At 40.9% G+C, this 22,095-nt stretch overlaps 1 protein-coding gene across 1 annotated transcript in view; it reads right to left on the bottom strand.

Annotated features, from left to right (window-relative positions):
• SND1 (staphylococcal nuclease and tudor domain containing 1) overlaps positions 1-22,095 on the bottom strand; it is a 413,481-nt gene that overhangs the window by 148,400 nt on the left and 242,986 nt on the right. The window contains exon 15 of the mRNA XM_059396465.1: positions 2,725-2,866. Within this exon, the coding sequence (XP_059252448.1) occupies positions 2,725-2,866 (142 nt within the window). The remainder of the gene's footprint in view (positions 1-2,724; positions 2,867-22,095) is intronic.

A 22,095-nucleotide genomic window follows, 5' to 3' on the forward strand; every position in this document is an offset into this window, starting at 1 on the left:
TCCCTCCAGAGCTTCCGGAGACCTAGGATGATGTCTTAACAGGAAGCAAAGTTCCTCCTTCTAAACTCAAAGGGAAAAGCCAGTAGCCTTCCTATCAGTGAGCTTTCTGCTCATTTAGGAGGAGGCTAGAAGAGCAACTTTGCTTGATTTATTTCCACTGAGAGGTCAAAGTCTCTATGGTAGAGCCTCAGCTACGTGCAAACACACTGCACAATATACTACTGCACATAAGAGTTATGAAGAGCTCTAGCGGGACACCTGGGTGGCTCAATGGGTTAAAGCCTCTGCCTTCGGCTCAGGTCATGATCCCAGGGTCCTGGGATCGAGCCCCAAGTCGGGCTCTCTGTTCAGCAGGGAGCCTGCTTCTCCCCCTCCCCTGCTAACTTGTGATCTGTCAATAAAGTCTATAAAAAATATATATATATATATAAAAAAAAAGGAGCTCTAGCTATGAATTCACCAAGTCATCGTGAGGAAGAGGAAGGAAACAGATTTATGGATAATCTACTTCATGGCAGCCTTGTTCTGAACCCATTATACATCTCATTAAACCCGCACAAAAATCCTAAGAGGCAAGACACACTTTCCAGTTAACTGATGTCTGAGCTAAGGCTTCAAGAGTAAAAAACTTCCTTAAAGTCACCTGCTTGTGCAGAGTAGAGCTGTGATTCAAACTGAGGTCTGTGTGCTCTTACAACTTCTCCCTGTCCTGTATCCTTGCCAGGTTTCTAAAGAAGTTAGAAGATGCAGAATATAACCACACATAGTATGGCAGGAGAAAAATGTAAAACCTTATATTTTGCTTTGGTAATTTATCTTTCAGAATAGAAGTTAACTCGGGTGCTATCTTTCGAATCGCTAAGCTTAGAATAATGCCAAGTACACACAGGAAATGGGTGACCAGGCTGCGTTGTGTCTGAACCTCTGCGGGTTGGAAACTGCCCCAGTGAACACTTAAGCAACACATATTCTACTCTACATATACAGTGGGACAAGGCCTTTCTGGCAGTTGGCTGAAGTCCAGAACAGTCAAGCAAGACAAATGCTCCATGGGAAACAAAGTACAACCAGAAGGGTTCTGCAGAACTCTAGCCAGGATGGGTCTAGCTCTGAGCTGGTTCTATTCAAGTAGTTTTGAATTTAGAAGCCAGACCTTCAATGTTTTCTTTCCCCTATAGACCAGTGGCCAAGTTTTCCAGAAAGAATGATACTTTTTCTCTTGCTCACCTGGGGGATAAAGCTCCCAGAGTCCAGAGGATACTTCTGTTTTGCAGATATAGAACAAAGGACAGGTTGTTACTTTAAACTCTGTAACCACAGGAATTCACTGGTGAGAAACTTCTCTGCTCTGGAAATCTTCAGTAAAGGGCACAGATGGTATCTGTCACACACTGCCACAATGCCCCTCACTTTACTATGATGCACCAAAGTACAGCCCCCCAGTATGGCATGGATTTGTTTGGCTCTTCCTTTCCGCAGCTGCCCCTGAGCTTCACGTCATACCTCTCAGTCCCCTTGGAAAGCCTGCAGAGCTGTACAGTGTTGGTTAATTTCTTCAGAGTGTGAGAGAGCCTCAGCCAGAAGTGGTGGCCCAGCCGCAGTGGAGAACATCACGGCTATGTGTTCAGTGAGTGATTTATCTTACGTAACAGCCCATTTAGCTGGGGCCTGAGGGAGACCCTCATCCAAAGAAGAAACTATCAGGGCCTTCTAGGAAAAGGAGGCCGAGGCAATCTGGCAGGGGACAGCAAGCATGTCTTCCATTTCTCTTCCCCCATGGCAAAATCTATTCAAGAATCCCAACAGAAAAAGTGCTGAGGGAGCAGGGTCAGCAGAAAAAGCAATGTGCATGGTAGAACACAGCAGAGTATCATGTCCTTTGTGAGTGAGTGAATGTTTGTGTGTACAGGGGTGGGGTGTGCAGTGTTGAAGTAAAATGACACTTTCTCTCAAAGACTACAGTCTCTGTGAAGTACTGACTGGAAATAAGTAACTTTATTCTCAGCCGTCCGGGAAGAAATCCGGGAAGAAATAAAGCAGTCTGCTCCTTGAATGCATAAATGTAAATTGCTCAAAGAACACAGATCATACAGTCTTGCTGGCTTGTGAAATATCAAGCTACTAGAAAAGACAGGATAAGAGAGATGCGCATTCAGTCAGCAAAGAAAGGGTGGCTTGCCCCAGCACGTCAAGCTCAGTGCAAAAGAGAAACACTACAGATGCAGAAGCCTAGGAAGGTAATGTCATAGTTTGACGTTTCACAAAGGATCTGGATCCTAATAACAGCTGAGAAGAATAAAAGAGACAAATCACACTGCCCAGGGAGACATAAGGGAAGGGTGTCTCAGCTCCTCGGTGGACTACCCATGACTAGCATGGCGCAGTGGTCTACCCCAAATGGGAAATACCGACTGTGAGAATTCCATCATTAGTATTTTTCTTTGTCTGGAATTCCCTTCACTCGGGCTGTGAAAACATACATGTTGTCTTTCAAGCTGCTCTACTCTAATGCCCTGTGGTTGGTAGAAATGAGGAGCAAAAGAGGGCCCAGTGCTGGGTCTGCAGTGACAGAGAGATTAAATCTAGCAATTTTGTGTTCACATCTCAATTAGACACTAAACCACCTAGACTGGTTCGAGGTCTCACTGGAGGGCATGTGACTTCCAGGCATGACCTCTGAGCTCCGGGAGGAAATTACTGGAACATGTAACACACAAGACTTACCTGCAAGCAAGAAGGTGATAAGGCAAGTTTCCTTTGGCAAATACAGCTTGAGACGAGAACCGCTGAAGACATATTCCACTACAGCTTCAGAACGACCTGCCCGTTGAAGGAAGGGCAGAAACTGCTTTGCTTTTTGGGTATCCTGGTGGATGAAAGAAAAGAATTGTTAGAAAAAAAGTAATAAAATCTAAGGAAATGATTCTCTCTCTGTACTAGGGCAAAAAGTCTGGCAAACCATAGAAAGCTTGGCACATACCTGCAGAAAAACAGATAATCCTGAAACTATGACATAGGGAAGATAGTCATGTGACTTCCACAGAAGAAACAGAGTTAATCTGAAATTTCCAGAACATTCTGTGTGCTTCCCACTGTTCTTTTACTATGCACTCCATGAATATACAAGTTAGGAAGGTGCTTTGAAATGAAAATTTCATTCCTCGTGGGTTGCAAAAAAGGGCTTCTCTTCCTTCAACAAAATCGAGGGGGAGAAGACTATATCAGCCTTTCATGGAGGTTAATTTAACCTTTAATTTTCATTAAAAAAAAAAAAATGCTTCCCAGGCTGTGTTACATAAAGCCCCTTAACCAGTTCACCTTTAACCTTCAATGGGTTTTGTAGATTCAGAGCTCACTGTTTCTGAACATCAAGAGTGCAGTCTTCTTTGGGTGCCTACATTGCAAGCCTTGGTCTATGTGCTCTTCAAGGGTGAGCTGGGACCTGAGCAGACTGTTCCTGTTCCCAGCCTGGGAAATCTCTTAACAGTAAGACATACTCAGTGGGGACCTCCATCGTGTCAGCATGAACAATTACAGAAACAAGAAAAACACATGAAACCAAGTAGCACTTTAAAACTTTTTTCCCACATAAAACACAAAGTGCATGCCCTCTACCCTCAAGGGTAACCAGACCACGGACATTTTGAACCTCCGAGCTCTCAGCTAGAGAGCTTCAATTCCTTTCAGGAAAGCCTTCAACGTAATGAAACAGATGACAGAGTAAGCAAGCATCAAAACATCACAGTGCATGTGCTGGGCGAGTAGTCACGGCACATCCAAATTTCCGCGGTTTTCAGCTCAGCCAGCAGAACTGTAAACTCCCTCTGAGGACAGCGAGCTCTGCATACTTCCCTGACTCCTGCGACACAAGCAGTCTGCACTCTGCCAAGCGCTTCCTTTCTGACTCTGCTCCTAGCAACAGAGCTACAGTATCTAAATTAATGCACATTAGATAATGAAAATTTAACAAGCCATCAAGTATTTGAGAGCTTTCACAGCAGCCAGACGGGCTCCTCTCATTCAGAAGCAGTGAGGTAGGCTGGGATGAAAACAGTATTTATAGTAATGAGATTCATCCTTCCCTTCAAACAGATTCTCAGAGAAAAGAAGAGACAGTCATCCATTCTCAGCGTCTCTAATGGCACACTGGTAAAAAGGTAAGGTAACAATGAGCTTTAGCGAGTTGGGAACTCCTCCGGTGAACACTTAAGCAACACATATTCTACTCTACATATACAGTGGGACAAGGCCTTCCTGGCAGTTGGCTGAAGTCCAGAACAGTCAAGCAAGACAAATGCTCCATGGGAAAGAAAGCACTACCTGATTAAAATCCTTTTGCCACACTAGTCTAAATCTGGGACATTATTCATGAGCTGAACCAGTAAGTCAACAACAATTATTAAATTGATTATCGGAAATCATGAGGCAACTTAATGTCTCTGAAGAGAGGGCCTTTCCCCTCAAAACTATAGTAATCTATATTTTCCTGAAAATGACTTTTGCTCACTGTCATATGGATGCAATTATCTGGAGGAAAAAAAAAAAGGTGCTTACAAGAATAACAGCACACATACTCACAGGTATTAATATAAAGAGAAGGTTATAGCAGATTCTCACCCTATTTTGCTAAATGATTACTTAATTTACCAAAAGAGAGAATTTCTCAGACTGGGAACCAAGGAGAAATGGAGGCACCTTACTATCAGCCATGTAAAGAAAAAAAAAAAAAAGTTCCTGACTCTTCCTGAGTCTCAATCTACAATTTAATAGTCCTAATCCAGAAACAACAACATATGGGAAGATAGCAAAGAGAATATGACATGCCACTGACTATGACAAAAATTAGAAGTGAAAGCCAACCATGACAATTGAAGGCATGACGACAAATTTCAAAAGCCTACCACAACTGTCGATGTTTACCTCCAGAGGCCAAATTGCAAGATAAGACATGGAGCTCCCCCATCATTCCAAATGCTTGAAGATGATATGCCTATGAACCACCCGCTAAGGTCAAAGATACAAAATTTTACCCAAGTTCATAGATTTTTAAGAATAAAAAAATTTTATCAAGTCAATTAAATTGAATATAAGCACCAGAACATGTCAGCTCTTTCAAACTCTATCACAGGCAGACAATGGTGTCCGTCTTCCTTGTCATCTCAAGTGCTTCCCCTGCTTGGCATGTTCCTTCCAACCTTTAAAATTTGTCTCAGTGGCTCCTATGAAAAGACTGGCAAGTCAGACTGACAAGTTCCCTCAGGTGATGGAGCCGCCCATCAGTCCCTGCTACTTTAGCTATGGAATTTATTTATTTTAGGAGTTTTGATTGTTATGACCATAAAACTGACTGAATATGGTTAAACCGATTTGTCTTCCAAAGAGCCCATGCACTTCAGTCTCTGACACTCATTTCTAAGTTTCAACACTACGTAAATAAGAGAAAACTTGATGATGAGGAACAGTGTAATAGAGAGCAGTTTAGGCCCCACTGAAGAACTGAAGATGCCAGGTGCATCTTTAGGACAGTAGGGCGATCAAGTTCAAATGACAACATTAAGATGACACCTGAAATTCTCCGATAATCCTGAAGCAGCACTTAGTGAGATTTAGTGAAATCGAAGATTTCTTTATAACCTTAGAGTTCCAAAAGAATTTTTTTAAATTAAAGATTAAAGGCCTCAGATTTAAAGAGTTAACAACACTGAGACTTGAGGCACAGAAGGCTCATTTCAAGGCAGACTATTCAGTGTCCAGTATTTCTGTCTAGAAATCTAGTTGCAGACACTCTCATCCTCAGGTTTTCTATGCTGTGACTCATGTAGGTGAGGCCTGGGCATCTACTTGCCACAGTTTTCCCCATGACATTGGCTCAAGGCTTTGAGAATCCAAGCAGATAAATTAGCTATGGTTTTCTGCACCAATATTCCCCTCCACTGGTGTAAATAATCAAGAAGCAACTGTACTTCTGAGCAGGTAAGTCTTTTTTTGTTGCACTGCTAGTTTTCACATTACCTGTGCTCGAAAACAAACCACACATAAGTATTTTCCTGTAATCCTAGAGAAGCTAATTTAAGGTTGCATTAGCTACATTTAACTTGCTATTGTGGATGGCATCTCTTTAAGGAATGTTTCTGCCTCCTCAATGCACCTTGAAATTGAGAAAGTAATGGTGCAACAAATGTGCCTGGGGTGACTTCATTTCAAAGGATGCTAATATCTATACCTCACACTTAGTGGAACAGGGCTTGGAATGACCCCAAAGAAAGGCAGGATGATCCGTAGAGAGAGAAAAAGGTCGTAAAGGCACCTTAATTATACACTCCTACTCTGTTCTCACTTCCGGCCTGTCAGGCCAAACCTCTTCCAAATGCAGACTACATGTGTCAACGCCTATAAAAAATTCCCTTCAGCAGGTAGATTGCAACCTGTCCCTACCAAGTACCACGTGTAAGTATGCACATGCTGAAAATAATTTAGTAGGATGAATTACCAAGTTTGGAAGAGTGGGACAGTTGAGGGCAGAAGAGGGCAGGGGAAGGGCTGGGGAAAGGCAGAGGAAGCAGAATCCTTACATGGCACGCACAGGACCAAGGTCCACAGCATGCTACTTAGACACACGTGTCCTCTGCATCCTAGAAGAGCAGAACTTATATAAATCAAAGTTCTGTGAATTCTGGAACAAGATTTAGGCTGTCAGTTTGTACTTGATGTTAGCAAAGTGAATTCTTTGATTTTTCCACTGAAAATACCCATAGAGTAGGCATAAACATAGTTTACTGGTGAGAAGCAAACATCACAATACACAAAACAGCACAGGGAAATGGGAATCAGAGTAAACCTATTAGTTAACCATTAATCAGGATTATCACGGGCAAGTCTCAAAAGGGAACTGTTAATAATGAACCTCACTAATTAGTTTTCATCATCACAATCACTCTTTGATTAACATCATAGCAAAAAGAACTAAAAACAAACACATGCAGAGCTTATTAGGGTACCAGGGGGGTGCTCTGCCAGAAACTTGAGCACTGGGAAGAGGCCCATCACACCTGACCAGGCTGCCTGGCACTACAACCATGTCCCCACATGGCTGGCTCCAGCGAAGCCAGAAGGTTTCTCCCCTGCCAGTGCTGACTATCCTCTCCATTGGTCGGCCTCAGGCTAGACCTCCAGAGCACCATGCTGTTTGGGTCCAACCAATTTTAATGCCGAAGTGGCAGAAGCTCTGTGTACAAAAAAAAAACCAGATACAAAGGGAAGGAAAGAGCGAAGAGATCAGAACTAATACCCAAGGACAGGCCCCAAACACACTCGCTTTTTAAGTTGTATTGTGACAACTCATCGCCATAGTTAATAGATCTTTTCAGGGCTCCTCAGACCAGGAGGATTTTCCCCACAGCTATGTGGAAGACAAATCAGAAGTACATCCTCTATCAGAAAGGCAAAAAAGTCATCCACCACTCCGCGCTCTTCCTCTTTTCCACAGCCTGGGCTCTATGGCCCCCATTGACATTTGAACAACACAGAACGAGGCTGTGAGTCTCTGTGAGGAACCAGCTGTACAGCAAGATCTCTTAATATATAATATATAACCCAATAATATATATGAGATATATTACATTATATATATATATATATGATAATAAGATTAATATATGATATAAATCTCTGAATATAAATGGGACCCTGGAGGGAGACACTTGAAAATGCCCTCTAGCTCCAATATTTACCACAAAGCACTTAAAAATTTGAAACCAACCTTCCCTGGCTGGTTGTCAATGTTTCATGAAGAGGTGTGTATGAGCGAACTAGGGACGGAAACATCAGTGAGGTGCAAGTTTAACAGGAATGAAGTAAACATAGGAGAGAACCTAGAGAAAAACACTCTGACTGAAAGCATTACAAGGAAACAAGAAAAAAAAAGGTGCTGAAACTAGGCCATCAATAATCTTTCATTAAGTGCTGTCTACAGTTTTACAGTTTCTCACACTATTTACTCCCCTTGGCACAGAACCTCACTCAGGCCTCCAACATGTGGAAATGTAGGAGAAACAATGTTTCGTGCTTTGGGCTCCACTTCCGAGAGCAGGAATCAAGAGGACATCTGCAGGAGCACTAGGCTGTGCGACAGCTTTGAGCTTGGGAGGCTGGTGTTCCAATCTCTGGCACCCTCAACAGAGGTTTTCTCCTCTGACTCTCCTCCTTTACCAGTTATTAGGTTAGGATGGCATGGCTAAGCAAAGCTTCCCTTCCCAAACCTTCCCAAAACTTGCAAGCTAAGGACAGACCAAAGGGCAGAAGGAGCAGCACTTCCCAAATTGGAAGAAAGCCACAGAGCATGTCAGAGCTTCATGTCCCAAATATGGAGGAGAAGAAGTTTCTCTGCAATCAGATTTGAAAAAAACTTTGCCTGTTGCTCTCAGGAGCCCTGCAAAGGACAGGTGTTTGTAATATTTGTATTTGGTCGGTCTTGTCCACCATCTATTTTCTTCCCAAAAGGTCCAATAATGATAAAAGAAGGGACTTCCAATGCTGAGATAAGAAGACACAACCTGTGTTTAGAAGAAAAATGGGCCAAGTAGCATTCCGATGGACGGTCAACAGCAGCCTGAGTAGGAAAAAGTCGGATCGCATTACACAGATAGATTAGGGAACCCCAGAATATGGCCTGGACTTCAACTGTAATCACCCCAAACTGTTAATAGCTTAAAACTCCCTCAACGGGGGTTGGATAAACCAGCTGTGGTCCTCACACAAAGGAACACTACTCCGCAGTAAAAACAATACAGGCAACAACACAGATGGCCCTCAAAGGCAGGATTCCTTTTCTAAAACACTGTGACAAAAGGTTAGAGTAGAAGGTCAGAAAATGGATCAGTGGCTGCCAAGGACTGGGGGAAGGGCCAGAGGTGAACTCCAAGGACATGGAGAATTTTGTGGGATGATGCAATAGTTCTATTGTCCTGACTATGGTGATGATTACATGTATACACTGCTTCTCAAAATGTACCTCTGTCAAAACTGACAGAATTATATACTACAAATGATATAGTTTTATAAATTAAACCTAAATTTTTAAAAATAAAAAAAAATTCGCCTAGATAGGTAGCTTATGCAAAATTTTAATTTTTAACTTAAGAAAACCTTTTTCCTAGTCAACTAATTTGTAAGTATCTCAGAGTTACAAGTTCAAAATGAAGAACTTTTCATGCTTCAGATAAACTGCCTTATCTAACTGTTCAATGAATTAAAGTATTTTAAAAATTCAAGCAGAAAATAGTTTAGATGAGAAAAATCATGAGGTTAGAAGAGCACAGAAAAAAATCTTATTGGTTTCCCAAAAGCAGTATAAGAAAGTATTAATTCTTAGGCAATGGCTAAAGGAAAGCATGACACCATCCTCAAATTGGCTATGTAGAGGAAATATTTTGTTCAAATGAAGAAAAAAGTACTACTAAGTACATATCCAGACTGACATTTCTTTTCTACCTTGAAATAAAATCATGTGATATGGCTTAATGGGAATAAAATAATATCCATTTCTTTATCAAATGAAAATTCTATACTAGCTCAGAGATTATTCTTTTATTGAATGACTTTCAATTTCCCAAATTTAACCAGCTGAAATTATACTGTGATAACCATTCAATTTAACCTTTAGAAATGAAGTCATTGCCTTTTAGTGGAAAAATCTGCATTTTATCATCAACAGGAAATACAATGCCCTTGGCTTATTCTACAAGACCTTTTTAGTCCTGAAACTTTAGCACAGAAAGAGCAGATGGTGGTATATGTGTGCCTCATATAAAAAGTGGAGAAGTAAGTATTTACCTAGTTAGAATCAACTATCAACTATCCAAGCTTGCTTTCTTCCTATATTCAATCTTCTTTCTCTAACTTGGATGAGGTGGGAAGCCCATCGAGGTGGTATGCCAAGGGATGTCCTTCGTCAAGTCTGCAAAACCACAGACTATCTCAAAGTTAGGACTTGTAATTTGTGAGGGCCAGAAAAGTTTCTAAAAATAAACCCTACCTTCCTTCCCTCATCCCAAACTGTCCCTTTCCCCATTTCTCCAAACTCTAACTTCCCAACAGATTATTACAATTTTTTCTTAAACCGATATTCAGTGTTAAGACTTTGCAAATTATAACCCTACATGAAATGCTCCTCTCCCTTCTCTTGCTGACTACTGGATGGTGGCCCATCAAGCCTGCTTTATAATGGATGCCCTGGGCCTTCTCTTCACATAGACCCTGGAAATTCCCTTCCCATCCTGTCCTGGGTTATGGTTACTAGATCCACAAATTCCACTTTCTTGGTTTACTTCCTTTCCATTAGAAAAAAATATCCTATTCTTATTTCATGGAGAAAATGTCTTCTCTCTCTGAGGTCAGGTAGGTTAATAAGGTATTGTTTTTGTAGTTTCAGTCAGGAAAAACACTATCCATAAATACTCTGAGTCAACAGATAAATTCCTTTCATAATTCATCAGCACAGTAATAAAGTATCTAGAGGAACTTCACACTGGAAGACATATCTTCCAATTGTTTTCAGGTTAAATATTTCTCAAAAAAACATGTAATTTATCCAGATTGTAGACATCTGATTTGTAATACAGAATTAAATTGATTAAAAAATAGTTAAAGGAAACATTTCTATGTTAAACTGGTAAAGATAACTACAAACAATGATAACAGAAAAAGACCATTTACATTTAAAACAACTGTGCTGTTGGGGCACCTGGGTGGCTCAGGAGGTTAAGTGTCCAAGGCTCAGGTCATGATCTCAGGGTCATGGGATCAAGCCCCACGTCAGGCTCAATGCTGAGCCTGGAGTCTGCTTCAGATTTTCTCTTCCTCTCCCTTCCGCTCACTCTCTCACTGTCTCTCATATAAATAAAATCTTTAAAACAACTGTGCTGTTCCCTTTCTAAGAATGAAATGAGGAATCTTTGTTGGAAAACCATCACACACGTCCTGAACATTTCTGGAAAAAGGGAATGTCACTGGTCTAAAAGCACAGCTTCTACGTGGTAGGTGATGACAGCGAGAATCTGAAACAAAGCAACTAACCGGTCTCCTGTTCTGGATGTCAACTACCAGGCCACGATGAAAAATAACAGGGTTGAAATACATTTTGTTCTTTCAAAGTTTAAGATCAATTTTTATCACTTCCAAAGTCTCCTCTATAGGCAAGAGGCAAAAATTTATTACAGAAGCAGAAAATGGCTTCAGAGATAATTAAAATAATATGTGCAGAGTAAAGAATTTAAAAGACAGTCTGATGAAGCACAAGTTTCATTTCATGGGCAAATCAAGAACTCAGGGGCAAGGAAATTGATGTCATGCTAAACTCTACCTCACCTGAGATAAGAACCCAACTTTAGAAAAGGATAAAGAAAAAAATCAGTAAGTAACCTGTGACATAAAATTTTTTAAAAAATCAAAATAAATTTTATTATAAAAGGTTAGAGGATTAAAATAACTCCAATACCCACTAAAATACTCTGAACATTCATTTTCACCTGGAGACATACCAATTTAAGTCCAATGAATCTTAAAGAAAGCTTTTTTTATTATGTTTAATTTGTTTTCTTGAGGCTCTACATTTTTAAATATTTTATTTTACTTGAATTCAATTAATTAACATACAGTGTATTATTAATTTCAGAGGTAGAGTCCAGTTATTAATCAGTTATAAAACCCTGTTTTTTAAAGAGTGAATAAAATAGATAACTAAAAAATTTGGGGGAGAAAGTTCTAGTTTTTGAGACATGGAGAAAAATGACAACTATTATGGCATAAGTTTAGTATTAAGAAAGAAAATGATTGGTTTTGAAGAATATATCAAACCAAAAATCTAATCATTTCACTCAATAAAGATTTATAAATGATGATCTTAAAAAAACACAAAACTATATGGTATCCTTTGGCATAAGTGTCCACATAAGGGACTATTCTCAGAAAATAATTACAGACTATGAATTAGCTAAAGAAATAAAAATGTTGTTTCTTTTTATTTTTTAATTAATTAATTAATTAATTTGAGAGAGAGAGAGAGAGAGAGAACAAGAGAGCACAAGCAGGGGGAGGGGCAGAAAGAGAGGGAGAAGCAGACTCCCTGCTGAGCAGGGAGCCCGATGTTGGGCTTGATCCCAGGACTCTGGGATCCTGACCTGAATGGAGGGCAGACGCTTAACTGACTGAGCCACCCAGGTGCCCCTAAAATGTTGTTTCTGAAAGAAAAGAACATCTGAAATAAATATCCAAGAATAAATATCCAGAAAGCTTGGATATTCCAAAGAATAAATATCCAGAAGCTCACGAAATAAATTACAGTACATCAAGAAGACAGAAGACTAGGTAGACATTAAAAGTATGGTTCAAGAAGACATTCATGTGCAAAAATATAACAGGAAAAGGCAATTAAGCATCTACCATGTGCCAGGCATTGTTCAAGGCACTGAGGGTATAGTTAAGAATTAAACAAAGTTTCTGTCCTAAAAACAGTTTATATCATTTAAAGGGGAGGGGAGGGAGGAAAAATGTAAAAAAACCCTATTTTGGTAAATAGATGTATTTTTACTGACAAAATTCTGATGGTAGCAGTAGAGATCATTTTCTTCTTTTTGGCTTACTGATTTTTTGATGCATTTAAAATAAAAAATTTTGACAGAAAATTTGTGGTACAAAAATGTGTAAGCTTTTGTTTTCAAAAGAAAATACATTAACATTCAGTGCTGATTCAGCTCTGCCCAGATTAACTCACAAATTACTCAGGTCAGAAAACTGTCTCCCCAGTTGTTTAAGAGCCAAATTCAACATTTTCTACAGTGATAATAGGCTTAAATTGTAATAAAACTACCCTTACAGAAAAGGGTAGTTAGAAATGTAGTGTTTTGGAGGTACCGAGAAATTCTAATTCTTCCTGAAGAAAAATACAGATTTAACTCTGCCTCACCTAGTGACTTTACAACTCTGGTTTAATGTAATCACATGTAGATACTGTATTGGGGATCTTGAAGTACAACCCTAAGGATCTAGCTTACCATTGGAAACCATGGACCCCAGAATGCATGAGTGATGGCAGAGAATTCAGACAGAGTTTTGATCAGCATACCCAAATGAATCTGGAGGATCTCCCATCATTGTCATATCTTTCTCTAAGAGTACACAGCTAATTATGGATGCCCTGAATTTCTTACACATTGAAAACCACACAGACACCATGATTACATACATTTATCTATTTACTATTCTTAGGAAACACTCTTAACTGTGATGGCATAGAGCCATAAGACATTGCTCCTGGGGATAATTCAGTTGGGAAAATTCGCTTTTGCTCCCTATGTTCCTTCAGTTAACAAAAACTGCTCTAAAGTCACCAGTAACTGGTTTTGCTAAATCCACTGGTTCTCAGTCTTCATCCTTCTTCATCTTGAAGCAGCATGGTTAATCTTGTGCTGTAAGGCTCTCTCTTCTTAGTTACTAGGATTTCCTCTGATAGCTCGGGAAACACGTTTTTCACCTTTGTTTGGTGGGTTATACCCATCAAACAATGTATGATCTTTCTATTTTGGAGATAAAGGGCTTGGCCTAGAGGCTCTTCTCTTGATATTCTCTGGGAATTTTGTATATTCATACCACATATATACCCAACATCCCTAAGTTCATGCATAAAGCCCAGGCAACATTTTGGGGGCCCTATATCATTTGAATGGCTCCTGGTACCTCACTTTTAACGTGTCCAGAAACTCTTAGTTTCCCCCACAATTCTACACCACCAGTATCTACCATATGGGAAAAGCAGTACCACCAAATCACCTGTTGTTTGTAGCCACTCAGAGTGCTCATGCATGACGCCTAGTTTCATCCCCCTGATGCAAGCAATGACCACATTCTACCAGTCCTGCCACCAAACTAGATCTCAAATTTATCTTCCCACATCCACTGTCACAGCCTCAGTTCCAGCTACTGTTCAGTACCCCAGTAACCAGTGTCCTAAAGCCACTCTTGCTCAAGTCTATCTCCAGCAGCAGCCAGGATAGTGGCAGTAGGGTGGGGGAGGGGATAATACATAATTATAAAATGCTGACCTAATTAGTCTCTCCCTTGTCAATAATTTCTCATTATTCTTTGGACAGATTTCAAAAGTTCTCCTCAAGGATCACAAAGTAAATGTTTCAATCATTTGCTGTCTTAATTTCAATCACTATCTTTAATATTCCAGCAACAGTGGCCTTGCCTCTTAGATGCAAGCAACTTCCTACTTAAGACCTTTCTGTATAGAGTTTCATTCTTTAGCCCTGAACAAGATCTTTAATGGACTCCTTCTTTAGACCTCACTTTATAATCACTTAAAAGACTGTCCTACCATGTGGAATAAGCTCTAACACATACGCTCACTACTAGCACAAGTGTAATTATAGAAAGAATTGCAGGGGCACCTGGGTGGCTCAGTCAGTTAAGTGTCTGCCTTTGGCTCAGGTCATGATCTCTGGGTCCTGGGATTGAGTCCCCAGCCAGATCCCTGCTGGGGGGCAGGTGCAGAGCCTGTTTCTCCCTCTCCCTGTTGCACCCTTGCTTGTGCTCTCTGCCAAATAAATAAATAAAATCTTAAAAAAAAAAAAAAAAGAAAAGAAAAATTGCATGTCATATCCTCAACACCCAGCATTGTGTGTGACATATAAGCAGCACTCAATAAATACTTACGGTTTGATCATTCATTCACTGACTCAACATGACAAATGCATTTAAAAAACAGGCCAGATGGCATATGCTAAATATCTAAAGAGATAAAGGGGTGGCTAAAGTACTCGGAAAAGGGAGGTTTATAATATGGGACTTGAATTGGATAAAGAGTTTAGAATGATGATGGCAGTGGTAGTTACCATGCATAGAGGACTTTCTATCTGCTCAGTAGATGCTCGGCAATTTGCTAATAATCACCACCACCATGGGAACCAGGGCCCTCGGCTGAGCTCTTGCGTCAAGGGCTGTGAGTACTCCGCACATACTAAAGGATTTGATCACACCACAACCTAATGAGATAGAGGCCATTATTATTCATTTTACAGTGGAAAAATTGTGGCATGGAGGAGTTAAATAGCTCCCTCAAGGTGACAAAGTCATAAGCAGTGGAGCCAGGACCTGAGCTTGGCTCATCCGATACTGGACCCAGGCTATGGATCATGACTCCACACTGCCAAGTAAATATGCACCCTTTCCACTGCATCCTTCTACAAGCCTGTCCACTTCTAGGTACCAACCAGCACAGTTAACCCTGTACCTAGCAGTCAGGGTCACATAATCTCCTGAACACAGTATCGTATTGCTTTAGGTCACCACCTGGCAAATCAAATCTAAACGAGGCTCTGTGAAGAGATACAAAAAAAGACCTCCCTTCCCTAGGAGTTTAGAAACCAGTGTGCATGTCAACTTGAGAATAGTTACCAATCAATACACCAATAAGCACAAAATCATGGTAGTAAGTGATTATGTAAATGCCCAAGAAAGGCGTAAGCAGAAGGTAGTGAGGATAGAAAGGGGAAACTGCCTGGAAGAAAGGACATGCCCTGAAGGAGGAGAAAGACATGGTCAGGAGAGGTGAAGAGAGTCCTCCAAGAAGAAATGCCATTCAAGAAACACTAATTAATTACACAGTCTACACTGAGAAACTGAAACAGGGATGGACTGAATGACATAAAAGAAAACGAATGGTTTCTCCAGTGGGTGAGGTATCTGGACATGCTGCAGTAATGTATTATCAATAGAACTCTAAATTCAAAACCTTGGTAATATCTTTTTATTCTCAGACACCCCCAAACCTAACACTGTCTTAGGAATTCTATCATTTCTTCCTGAGAACACCATTTCTTGAAGAACTGAGGCACAAAATTACTAGGTAATTTCAAGCTGACCCTATGCTCTGATTCAAGGATATTTATCTAGACATCAACACTGCAAAGAGAGTCCAAAATTCTGTACAACATATTCTGTAGGGAGTATGTTGGAAGCATGCTAAATAAAGCCTTAAAATACAAGTAAGCAGAATGTCTATGTTAGTAAAATGACTTACTTTGAGATGTTTATATAAGCAATAGCCACAGGACAAAACGAGTTCAATCTAGGGCTAAGCAGAGTTATGATGGTGAAGTGGAGAGTGAAGCCAGGGTTGGCTAGAAATATTTCAAGTTCTATCACATCATTCAGCAGCCACGAGACAGAGAAGACAACCCAAACACACACCTGAACCTGGGAATCAAAAATTTTATCAACTGCCTTCAAAATATCCTAACATTCATTTGGCTAAGCCTATGATGGGTTCGTTTAACCAATTTGGACCCATGAAATAGAATCAAAGAACAATATCCACATGTACCCAGAGAACAGGAAAGGAAACTCAGGAGCAGGAATCAGCAATACCCAAATCTATGCTAGTGGCTGCTCCCTGTGGGAAGAGGTGTCACTTCATTTGGAAGAAGCTCTTGAACTCCCTCAATTTCCTTTCTCTTTCTGTTGGCTAAAGGAAGAAAGTAGAAAGTCATTATTAGAGCTCAGGACACTTAAATGAAAGCCAGGAACCTGTTTCTAAGGGGCTCATTTGCATGCATTCCTGTGTGTGAAGCCATAGTTAAATAAGGAATCCAAAGGGAAATAGAAAAATCTGTGGCAGAAAACTTCCTGAAACAGAGTTCAGTGCAGGGACATATCAAGTCTGATTATTTTGGAAAGAAGAGGTTTTATCATCAGACGCAACAAATAACGAATGCCTGCCTTTGATCGTGCTCCACCTCTGGGCAAGTCACTTGATCAAATGCTTCTTCAGAGGTGCTGAATTGCACTGCTGGGACACACTCAGCAAATGTCAAATTGTGCCCTGTCTTCAATGTCCAATCTCTTTACCTCAATTGGCTAGGGTGCCTGAATTTTCCACAACAAAAACCTATTGGTGAACATAATGGTAGACCAAGTAAGGTACACGGCATGGAAGCAGGCAATCTGTAGATGAAAGAGACATTCACTTTACAACTTAAAAAAAAAAAAAAAATTACTTTCACAATGAAACGACTCTTCACATTTCTGGGTATACAGCAAGCAATCAAAGACCTTTCAAAGCACATGATTACATGATCTCTTATTGCCCAATTTATAAATTGATATTCTATTTCTCTTGTTTCTGCAATTGCTTCTCCTTTTAAAGAATAATTCCCCAAAATGGAAAAATCATGACTATTTATTTAAAGTAGCCTCCATGTCCACTGCGGAGCCCGGCGTGGTGCTTGAACCCACAACTCTCGAGATCAAGAGTTGGACAACTCAACCAACAGAGCCACCCCGGTACCCCCAAATTGTAACACTTTAATACAAATATAAAATGAACACAGCAAATATTTATTTTAATCCACTAATTAATGAGGCACCCAAGAAGATACTAAACTATTCAAAAGAGAATCCGAAGACCACATATATATAAGGCAACCAGATGCTGAAATGAATTGACTGAAGATGCAAAACCGTAGAGTAAAATTACAGAGTGAAAATGTAACATTTGAAATAATTTCTTTTACAGGGTGGAAATCAACCATGTTGTATGTACAGGACCATATTTGTACAAGCAGGAAATCATCTGCATCATCACATCAGGCCTTCACAAGTTAAACTCTCCCTGCAGAGGTGCAAGACTGCCTGGCCACAAAGGAGCAGACCCCGACAGAATCAGATAACCCCAAGGGGTTGACCAGGCAGAGCCCAGAATTCCTCTGAAAGAATACCGAGTAATTTTTGTGCCTGTCCCAAAGTCTTTAACAATTTCTCCTGATACTCCCAACTAATGGAGATGAGATACTATGTCCTAAATTTAGTGCCCTATGGTGCAAAATGAAGAAACAAACAAACAAAACTTACCCTGCTAACAAAACCATGCACACAGACATAAAAGGAACAGAACTGAGTGGAAGAGTGGATTTAAATTTGTAAAAGGAGGTACCTTAAACATAACCATCACTAACTATGGTAAACACTGAAATATAATCTTGAAATAACTCCAGCATTTCTTTCCAGGTTTCACTGAGAAACTCATTCAGTCTGAGAAAGACTTCTCTCCTCTGCCCACTGAGCATAAATGCTTTCAAATTTTGTTAGAAGGAGAAGGGGATACCCCTGCAGTTCTGGGGAGTTTGAACAGAGAGCTTCAAAAACAAGAACAACTGGCCACAAAGGACTACTATGGCTGAAAGAACAATGGACAAAAAGACAGTGAAGCAATGCCCTCAACTGTCAAGGAGAGCAACTAGCTGAAACAAACTCCCCCAACACAGTCAAGGTCACCTTAACAACATCCAGCTCTGGAGGGGAGGAGTGGGGAAGAGAGGAAAAAGTTAAAAAGAAAAGAAGACACCCCATCCATCTTAGCAGCTAAGAAACTTCCAGAGCAGCTGCCACTTGGGAATCACAGGTACCTTGTGCCACAGGGCTGCAGTACGTGTTTCTGTGCTGCGAGAATCCAACACAAGGAACTGCATGCTGCAGTCCGCTTGAAGTTTAAGAACCTTGAGTGGGGACGGAGGAAGAAGGGAACTGAGGAGCAAGATCTTCCCCCAGATTAGCAACATCTTAAACTTTGAAATATACAGGAGCGATGAAAGAAAACAACCACAAGAACCCATCACCATTATATATCATGGCTTCCCCACAAGGGGCTACCATATTTATGGAGCACATCATGCTTGCCCTAGAGAGCAAGGTCAGCAGCCAGTGAGAGTTCCTATGGGATTTCTCCAGGGTGGCAAATGCACAGCCCAGCCTTTGGGCCAGTGGCGATGGTGTGAATGGAGCTCTAGCGCTGAGCAACCCTCCAGGTCACAGAAGCCCACCACGCAGAAACCACAGGCTTTGGCCTTGTGTAATTGGTACAAAAGGGACTTCAGAACTAGACTGGAGGCTAAGAAAGAGTAAGAGAGGGAAGCGCTATTAAAACAACAAAACAAACAAAAAATGAGCAATGGTGCCATTAAGGTACGGTGATTAGAAAGAATAGAAAGGTGGCTGAAAATAACTACAGACTAATGAAAGAGACCATATACATACGTGGGCCAGAAGACATGGAAAAGGAAACCAATTTCACATTGACCTAACTTACAAAGCCTCTAGGTAATGGTATGGTTTTCACCCTCTTTGCACTTACAGGGCAAACCAGTTTTAACTTCCCTTTAGCCAAAAAGGATATTATTACTTAACTCTTCCAGGGAGGCCCAGTCATGGGGGAGTTAGGGAAAGAGAACTTCTGTAAAGGGGCTAGAGCCTCAAGCAAAAGGAGGATAGCTTAAATACCCCCAGGAAAAGAGGACAATACAAATACAAGAAAGCATTGGAAAATTAGGAGCTGAAGGAAAAGGTTAGGAGAAAATGCTAGAGAAAAATCCCATTTCCTTATTTATTTTTGAATATATTTATTTATTTGAGAGAGAGAGAGCATGCGGGGGTTGCGGTGGGGTGGGGTGGGGGGGGCAGAGAGAAAGTGTGAAGCAGAATCAGCAAGGAGCACACGAGCTGGACCTCAGGACCCCGAGAAGATGACCTGAGCCAAAACCAAGAGTCAGATGCCTAACCAACTGTGCCACCCAGGCACCCCTATTTATTTATTTTAAAGAAACACTTCGAGCCTTTATGTCTGCAAGTTAGCATCTTACTGGTCAATTCAACAATATATACATTTTGTGATATACTAGAGCAAGAGGGACCCCAAATTTGAAATTTGACCTTCTACTTCCTACCCTCAGAGCTAGTCTTTGGATCACTCCAAGCTCTGCTTTAAGGAAATTCTTAGCAATAATACTACACATGTCCAATAAAATCATCATGGAGAGGTTACGAGAAAGTTCCCATGTAACAAGAGCAAGGAACCAAAGTCCAAGTGAACACAGCAGCAGTGAACAGAAAAGATGACACAGGGATTTATTGACGGCAAGGAAGGAAAGCAAGCAGCAGCAGAATTAATAGAGGAGCTGGGGTGCCTGGGTGGCTCAGTTGGTTAAGCAGTTGCCTTCAGCTCAGGTCTTGATCCCAGGATCCTGGGATCAAGCCCCACATCAGGATCCCTGATCAGCGTAGAGCCTGCTTCTTCCTCTCCCTCTGTCTGCCTCTCTGCCTATTTGTGATCTCTATCTCTCTGTCAAATAAATAACTAAAATCTTAAAAAAAAAAAAAACACACCCAAAACTCAAAAAACAAACAAACAAAAAACAAAACAGAGGAGCTGCACAACTCTGTATCACGAAGTGACAGAGATGTTCAGACAAGGGAAACTCCATCTCAGGGACCTAAAGAAGCATGAGTAGACAGGACAGGCTGTTGGCCCTGGCTCTGTCCTCTTGCACTGCTGGCAACAAACAAAGTCTCTAACTCCTCACACACCAGGAAAGAAAGAACAGACACAACGGGCAATAGGGGAAGAGTAAAACAGATAGTGTGACTCACTGAGTACTACTCACGCACCAACAGAAAAGGAAGGAGTGGAGGGGGCACAGGAAGAAGTCAGCCCGTGCCGGCTGCAACCTGAGGAGTGGGCAGCTCCTCAGAACAGTAATTGATTTGTCTGATTTACCAGAACAGTAAGCCACGCACCAGCCCCATTTTATTGCCTGTTTTACATTCTATATCTGCAGGAGATCGTATTTATTACAGAACAGACTACAGCAAAAACAATAATAAACCCAAGATAAGAAACAGCCTTATATTCCACTGACACGCACATTCCAACTTTTGTTTGCCGGTGAGGGAGGGAGTGGAGACTGGATCAAGGAAAAACAAACCCCGCTAAGAATAAAAATGTGAATCTATTTAGTGAAGCAGTCACCACAGAACCATCCTCCAAATCAAATCAGATCTAGTGCCAAGTCTGTCAAAATCTTAGTTGGTTTCAAATTCATAGGAACACCCTGGCCTAAAGGGAAACCAGATGATTATAGAAAAGACAAACAATGACCAGTACTAAAAATATTCCAATCTCTTCACCTTGAAAAATCAGAAATAAAGTAAATTATTAACTTCTTCAGGATCCAAATCACCAGACTGGCAGTACTTTTTTCCTTAGTGGTTACCCTGAGAACAGATGCAGAAGATGCAGAAAAGCCAGGGTTACCAAACCCCTATTCGAAAGGCGGGGTCCACTCGGTCGGTGTTACACACAAATGCTTTATGGAAAACACCACATTCAGCGGACACCAGTGGCAAAAATCATCTATGTTAACAAGAAAACAACAGAGAAAAGAACCACCCAAAAGTTGGGAGCTAACAACATTTCTGAAAAATCAAAACCTGTCAGAAGCTGACAATATGGGACGTGGTACCATAGGCTTTAATGGCAGAGCCGAACACAAAGCGAAAACACATGTCGAGTAACCCATACATCCAGTCCAGTCCCGGGAAGCCAATGAATGTATATGAAAAGGCCTCCCTGTTCCACTGCCCAGAGGCTAGCCTCTCCCTCTCTTCCCAAAGCAGGTGCTCTTCCTCTATCTCCTGTGCTGGGATACACTCCCTTCCTAACACAGAAGTCAGCCATGCAGGCCTTAACACTTGCTAAGGCTCCACACCAGGCCTTTTAAGGCACTCTTGACCTTTACACAGTGAAATCATCTTTGAAGAGATATGGACAATGGGAAGAGACTCAACCCTAAGAGAGGAGATATGGACAATGGGAAGAGACTCAAACCCTAAACGTTGTTCTAGGCCATTAAGCCTAGAACAAATTACATCCACGACATAAGATCTTCTATATAGCATATTTCTTGAGTGTGTTTAGGAGACCAAAGTGTGATCTCTTTTCTTTTCTTCTTATGTCTTTTCTTTTTATTCCAAGGACATATATTGGGATGACAAGAGGCATTATGCATAAATACTGGTCTACACTAAGTTATTCTGGCCACATATTGCATATCCCATCAGCTCAACAAACACTTCCATTTATCATGACCTACACCCAACAGGAGGAACAATGAACTGGGGAAAGACCCAGTTAAGAAAGAAAGAAAAGAAAGAAAGAAAGAAAGAAAGAAAGAAAGAAAGAAAGAAAGAAAGAAAGAAAGAAAGAGA

The sequence above is a fragment of the Mustela nigripes genome, chromosome 4 (genome assembly GCF_022355385.1).
Source record: "Mustela nigripes isolate SB6536 chromosome 4, MUSNIG.SB6536, whole genome shotgun sequence".
NCBI lineage: Eukaryota > Metazoa > Chordata > Mammalia > Carnivora > Mustelidae > Mustela > Mustela nigripes.